Source organism: Perca flavescens, chromosome 23, assembly GCF_004354835.1.
Source record: "Perca flavescens isolate YP-PL-M2 chromosome 23, PFLA_1.0, whole genome shotgun sequence".
NCBI lineage: Eukaryota > Metazoa > Chordata > Actinopteri > Perciformes > Percidae > Perca > Perca flavescens.
The window spans coordinates 2871990-2879639 of record NC_041353.1 but is presented as its reverse complement, the minus strand read 5'-3'; the positions used below and the strand labels follow the sequence as shown (position 1 = coordinate 2879639).

The 7650-nt window shown below is 40.4% G+C and overlaps 1 protein-coding gene across 1 annotated transcript in view; it reads left to right on the top strand.

Moving 5' to 3' along the window:
- The window catches only part of myrfl (myelin regulatory factor like), a 45013-nt gene extending 38676 nt beyond the window's left edge, over positions 1 to 6337 (top strand). The window contains exons 23-25 of the mRNA XM_028570715.1: positions 125 to 236; positions 4869 to 4940; positions 5810 to 6337. Coding sequence (XP_028426516.1) covers positions 125 to 236; positions 4869 to 4940; positions 5810 to 5902 — 277 coding nt within the window. The 3' untranslated portion in view covers positions 5903 to 6337. The remainder of the gene's footprint in view (positions 1 to 124; positions 237 to 4868; positions 4941 to 5809) is intronic.
- The last annotated feature ends 1313 nt before the right edge of the window (positions 6338 to 7650 follow it).

The following is a 7650-nucleotide window of genomic DNA, read 5'->3' as shown; positions in this document are numbered from 1 at the left end:
TGGTTGGTTGGTTAAATTGAGCTGGTTGTCCTCTGAGTTAAGAATAGAAACCCAAACTAGACGTGGCAGTAAATTAAACGTGTTCTGATATATTTGTATGGTTTGTTTTTTTATTTCTGTGTAGTTCCACGGAGCTGCTAGTAGTTCATCTGTGTAACTTTGATGAGTCGGTGGCCTGCTCTGCTCTGATGGATATGAACACTGTCACTTGGAGAAAATACCCATCAAACACTCAGGTAAATATCTGACATGACCTGTTGATTAGCCTACCGTATATCGAAAAAATTTAATTTCCTGGATTGTTCAGGTGCCGCCGGAAATTTCGCCAGATGTTCCTTATTTTTCGACCGGATGTACATTACCTTCTTCTTTCTTTGTGTTGGCGTGCTAACCTCCGGTGAAATTATGAGGACTATGGTTAAAGCAACAGTATGTAACTTTTAGCCCTACAGGTTGTCTCATTGGAACTACAACTCCCGTCGGGTAGCGCGAGTTGTAGTTCCAATGAGACAACCTGTAGGGCTGAAAGTTACCTAGTGTTGCTTTAACTGCTCCTCAGATCTCTGCAGGGTAAATCCAGACAGCTAGCTAGACTATCTGTCCAATCTGAGTTTTCTGTTGCACGACTAAAACTACTTTTGAACGTACACATGTTCCACCAAAACAAGTTCCTTCCCGAGGCTGTTTTGCCGAGCCACCGTGGCTCCGTTTAGCACTGCCCAAGATGATTGAGATTGGTTTAAAGAAATGCCAATAAACCAAAGCACATTTTCACCCATCCAGAAAGCAATATTTTCTTTCCCACTATGGCCACGCCAAGACCCGCCCTTCAATAGCATTCACACACTACTATTGGCCAGGCGTCCATGCTTACATATACAGGTCCTATCCCCTGACCAATCCCCTAATCCAGGTTCACTTTCCTAACCCTAACAATCCCTTATCTTATTTTATTTCTGTTTTATATAATCTATCCAGGAGTACCTTTCCTAAACTTAATCTTTTATTTTGTATTATTTTTTATACAATGTTGTGACCGCACCCATCCTGGGCGCTGCGTTTTAACCCAAACCTAACCTTAACCACTCAAGGTGAAAAGCCTAACCCCAACCAATCGAGCTGCTTCGTAGGGCGGGTCTTGGCGTGGCTTTTGTAATTTTGCATCCAGGAATGGTGTGTGGACTAGCCAGACCCTCCTCGGCTGCGCTGTGGAGGAAGATCTGGCAGAGCGAGACTACCTGTTGGTTGAATGATTGCATTCTGAGTTGTATAATATCCATCAAGTAATACAAAGAGTCTGTATACTAGTTTTTTGCTGTTTCTGGGTCATAATGAGGTACAAAACATTAGTACATGGAAGCATTTTTGACGAGCCATATTTTTGCTCTCTTCAAAGCCACCAGACTCCTTTGACAAAAACAGTAATTTAACCTTGCAGAGTACAGGAGTTGCTGGTCTACCGCTGCCTCCATCACTTGGTTAGTTTGTGTTGTTGTGTAGGCATTGGCCGATTCTGATGGTATGATAACGTTCAGCAAAAATATCACGGTTTCACAGTATTGCAATTACAGCTTTGAAATGTTTTATTTTTTAAATGTCTGAAACTTGTTTACATTGAACACAATGTATTTTATCTGTAAACACACTGCACACTGGCAGGGATAGGGATTTCTAAACTGCACTTTCTGTCCTTGAAGACCAATAAAATACAGCTCATACCTTAGGAACGGAATGACAGAAAATTGTAGTGGTTTTGAAACCATGACTTTTTTTCAAACCGTGCTATCTTGAAACCGGTAACCGGCATCATGCCTATTGTTGTGTGACTTTTGTGTTTTAAAGGGTTAGTTCGGATTCACCAAAGTCACACAATATCACAAACTGGGGTTGTGCACCACCACTAAAAATCCAAACTATCACCTTCAAGTGCTTTATATAAGACAGAAATGCATTAAAGGTGCTCTAAGTGATGTGATGCGTTTCTTTAGGCTACTATTTTTTGTCACATCACACAGCAAAACATCTCCTCACTGTGTTAGCTGCCTGTCCCCTGAACACACTGTAAAAAACATCTCCTCACTATCTGCTAGCTGTCTGTCCCCTGAACACACTGTAAAAAACATCTCCTCACTCTCTGCTAGCTGCCTGTCCCCTGAACACACTGTAAAAAACATCTCCTCACTATCTGCTAGCTGCCTGTCCCCTGAACACACTGTAAAAAACATCTCCTCACTATCTGCTAGCTGCCTGTCCCCTGAACACACTGTAAAAAAACATGCGGTCTTTGTAGACAGCTCAGGCTCCACATACAGCAACAAAAACAAACTGGGCCAACCGGCACCACCAAACATAAAAAAAAACACAAGACAATAAAACAATAAAAAGAAAACTGAGTAAAATAAAAGATGAGAGTAACTAGAACCAAACAGATTAAACAGTAGAATAAATATAACGGTAAAAGATAAAATAAAAAAAATAGAGGTAAACTGTATATCCATGATTGATGGACAACATGCTTGGATCAAGGTGTGTGTGTGTGTGTGTGTGTGTGTGTGTGTGTGTGTGTGTGTGTGTGTGTGTGTGTGTGTGTGTGTGTGTGTGTGTGTGTGTGTGTGTGTGTGTGTGTGTGTGTGTGTGTGTGTGTGTGTGTGTGTGTGTGTGTGTTGGTTTTAGGGTCAATGAGGTTCCAGTCCACTAACTCAGTTACCATTACCGTTAATAATGCAAGAAGTGTGGGAAAACACTGATGAATAATGGATGTGTGGCAGCGTTTCCTAGGAGGACAACATGCTAATCACAGCCACGCTCACACTAATCAAGGAAACATGGAAACAAATCCTATAGGACATGCAAAACATACCAGTGGTGGAACCATAGACTGTGAACATAATGGACGCAGCAGCCATCGTTGGTTTTCATTGTGACGTCACCCATTGGTTTTAACCTCACGCCATTTGGTTTTTGAAACCGGACAATTGACAAATTGGCAGTTTTTTGAGGGTGGAGCATCGGGAGGATGACGCGGCTAAGCGGCAGTGCTTTGTACGCGCTAAGCTAAACCCTAAAGAGGGAAACTTATTTCTGATTTTCAACCCTTCTGACGCTAGTTACTTATCCGCATGTACAGCAGTAGAGAAAATTGGCAAACTTTCCCTAAATTACCAGCTAACGCTAGCTGTAGCGAGCTAGCTTTGTTGGCAAGGTGCTACCGAACGCTTAACAAGACCATTTTTGGGCGACCAAATGTTCCAGCTTTGAAGTAAAAAAACACACAGTGAGAGGTTTAAAGTTTGAGATGAAAACATAAATAACACCCAAAAACAAGTTGAGGTCTATTTTAATGTCCCCAGTGTTAGCATGGTTAGCATGGCTAAGCCTCTGTCCTGACTGACAGGTCCTTCTGCATCCCCTGCTTTATTCTCGGTTTTAAAATAAATGGGAGCATCGTTTACTAAATGAACATCATGCTGTGTTGAAGAAGACTTGAAACAAGCGATCGAGACCATAAACTCATTATGAAAATGTTTACTGAGGTAATACAGTTGAAACCAGATATTTACATACATAAAAAAAACAACACAAAAACTGTTTTGTTAAATGTCAGAATCGAGCGAGGGAGAATTTTGTATGTATTTTTTTTAATCACTTTCATCAAAGTCAGAAGTATACATACACTTCCTTAGTATTTGGTAGAATTGCCCCGAAACTGTTTCACTTGGGCCAAACGTTTTGGGTGTCCTTCCACAAGCTTTCTACAATAGTTTGCTGGAACTTTGGCCCACTCCTCTTGACAGAACTGGTGGAACTGGGTCAGGTTTGGAGGCCTTCTTGCTCGCACTCGCCTTTTCAGTGCCACCCACAAATGTTCTATGGGATTGAGATCAGGGCTTTGTGATGGCCACTCTAATACCTTGACTTTGTTGTCCTTAAGCCACTTTGTAACTAATTTGGAGGTATGCTTGGGGTCATTGTCCATTTGGAAGACACATTTGCGCCCAAGCTTTAACTTCCTGGCTGATGTCTTCAGATGTTGCTTCAATATATCCACATAATTTTCTTTTCTTATGATGCCATCTATTTTGTGAAGTGCACCAGTCCCTTCTGCAGCAAAGCAGCCCCACAACCTTATCCTACCACCCCCATACTTCACAGTTGGGATGGTGTTCTGAGGCTTCAAAGCTTCGCCCTTTTTCCTCCAAATATACCGTTTATCATTATGGCCGAACAGTTAAATTTTTGTTTCGTCAGACCACAGGACATGTGCGGTTGCAAATTGTAGTTTTTTATGGTGGTTTTGAAGTGATGGCTTTCTTCTCCCAGAGTAACCTTTTAGCTCATGGTGGTACAGGACTCGTATACTGTGGATAATGACACTGTCTTACCAGTTTCAGCTAGCATCTTCACAAGGTCTTTTGCTGTTGTCCTGGGATTGATTTGCACATTTCGCACCAAAAAACGTTCCTCTCTGGGACTCAGAATCCGTCTCCTCCTGAGCGGTATGATGGTTGTACATTCCCATGTTTTTTATACTTGCGTATTATTGTCTGAACCGATAAACGTGGGACCTTCAGGCATCTGGAAATTGTACCTAAGGATGAGCCACACTTGTGGACATTCAACTCGAAAAAAAATCCTATAACCATTCCAATGACTACGAAGATGTTCAGTTAAGGTCAATTAAGCTAAAAACACTGCATAGTTCCCCTTTAATGAGCTTCAGCTTTGGATTTGGATTGGTTGTAGCCCTGCTATTCATTCATGCTTCAAGTGAAATGGTGCTTTAAATCCAAAGAGGACAGGCTTGTACCTTTGCTGACTAAACGTAGAGCTGATTTTTTTGGTTTATTTTCTCTGTGTTGTTTCTGCAGGGGGAACATGAATGGCCTCTTCATGTGGCTCGTCTTCATCACAGCTCGTATCACTTTCGCTCCACAGTGGCCGTAAGAAACTTTCCTCCTTTTATTATTAATTCAATGTCCTTATAAATTTAAGATGGTGTTAGGGAAAGGAACATTTGCCTATATGGGGGCAGTTCAGTGGAACAAGTTAGATCGTCATATTAAAGTCATTTCCAGCCTGAACTCTTTTAAAATGAGCATCAATGTCTGGTTACTAGAGAGGGTTGCGGAATAGATTAAAGGGCAACTTACTATTTTTATTTATTTAAGAAAAATGTTTTTATGTTAGGTCATTGAGTATCTTGTCTTGTCCTGATGTGTGTTGAGGACCACAATGGAAATAAGTCTTGGACTTTATTGTGTTTTTATCCTTGATTGTATTTGATGTCCTTTTATCATGTGTAAGGCTCTCTCTTACAATTAAATAAATCAAATCAAATTCCAAACTATTAATTATGCACAGAGCCAAACCAACAGGGAAATCCTTTAGTTTGTATTTACTATATTAATATATGAATGAATGAAGTGTGTCATGCACAAAAAAGTTTATATATATATATATATATATATATATATATATATATATATATATATATATATATATATATATATATATATATATATATATATATATATATATATATATATATATATATATATATATATATATATATATATATATATATGTATGTATGTATGTATGTATGTATGTATATTGTGCATTAAATCTAAACAAGTCATCAGTACACCAGAACATTTCAGGGTTTTGAACAGACATTTCATGTAAGATAGGTATTCTTAACTCATCATAATACGGACAATACAAAAGAAAATGTGATTCATTTTCAACTTCTCCTAATTCACTTAATTAGAGATTGAATTTAAGTGCTTGTTCATGTCTCTCTCATCAGGGTCAAGCAGACTGCAGTACTGACCAAAACTACGAGGGGGCGCTCTTCACCGATTACCACTTATACTTCTACAGACGCTGCACAGACGCATAGATGCACATTTACACGACGAAATGACAACTAAATATTAGTACATTCAAAAGTATATGAAATATTTGCTTTTCTTAACACAAAGATGACAATCAGAGAACTGAAAACACTGCCATCACTTCTGCTTTCATGTTTTTCAAAGCTGCAAATGCATTTTTATTGTGATATACCGGTAAGTCATTTTTGCTGATAGATTGTTATGCGTAATTGCAACAACAAAAAAATGGTCTGCAGTGGATCAGATCAGATGCACACAATTTCTCCTTTTATGTATTTGTATTTTTCTGTCTTTTTTTTATTTCCTGCTTCATGATGAAGTGTTCAGCTGTAGGGAGAAAAAACGACACAACAGAGATTGAACCAGAAAACATAAATAATTCAGTTTTACTATGTTTACATGCACAAAATATTCCGGTTTTTGCCCTTATTCCAAAAAAGACAATATTCCGACTAAGCTGTTTCCCCAGCTAATGAATGTGAATATTCCACTAATATTCCCGTTTACATGTTACGTTAGCTGTGCAAAATACGATTTTTCTGTTAGTTTACCAGCGGTGTCGGAGGACTTGTTGGAGCGTGCGAACACAGCATCCCTCTTTCATTCCTTTAACCAGCTTCTTGAAAAGGTTGCCGTAGCGATATATGCTGTTAATATAAACCTGTTGATATCCAAGTCTTTGATAATGTTTAAAAGTAGCTGTGTTTATCCTTCTTATCGGGTCTGCAGCCCTGCAAACAGAGCTGACCATAAGAATGCGCTGTATACATGTTCAAAGGGAACGTGTCTATGTTCCCACAGCCCAATGGTCCCACAGCCCTATGTTCCCACAGCCCTATGTTCCCACAGCCCAATGGTCCCACAGCCCTATGTTCCCACAGCCCTATGTTCCCACAGCCCTATGTTCCCACAGCCCTATGTTCCCACAGCCCAATGGTCCCACAGCCCTATGTTCCCACAGCCCTATGTTCCCACAGCCCTATGTTCCCACAGCCCTATGTTCCCACAGCCCTATGTTCCCACAGCCCTATGGTCCCACAGCCCTATGTTCCCACAACCTTATGTTCCCACAGCCCTATGTTCCCACATTTCTAAGATTTGTTTTTTCACTGAAAATTAGATTTCTTTCCCCCAAAATTAGGCCCTATGATCCCACATTTCCTTTTTCATAAATTGTTGAAACTGTTTCTCCCAATTTGGTAGCCAATTACACCCAACCTATTATCCAGTAGCAATGGACTACAGATGGAATGTAACCCAAACATAGGGCCTAATTTTCAGCGAAAATAAAATTCTTAGGAATGTGGGAAGAATGCCTCTAAAAGCCAAATAATACCACAATATCCCACGTGTCTTAATCGGAAAATGCTATATTTGGAAAAAGACCTTATTCTGAATATCTAACTGTAATATGCTGTTCACATGACCTGTATCAAATTCTGAATATTGTCATCACGCCCGCCGATGGGGGGTTCAAACGGGTCTGTTGTCCCGGGCCCAGGGTAGGGGGGGTAGAGGTAGAGGTAGAGGGAGAGAGAGAGAGAGAGAGGCGGAGGAGAGGAGAGGAGAGGAAGAGGAGAGGAGAGGAGAGGAGAGGAAATGAAGAGGAGAGGAAAGGAAAGGAAGAGGAGAGGAGAGGAGAGGAAATGAAGAGGAGAGGAAATGAAGAGGAGAGGAAAGGAAAGGAAGAGGAGAGGAGAGGAGAGGAAAGGAGAGGAGAGGAAAGGCAGAGGAGAGGAAAGGCAGAGGAGAG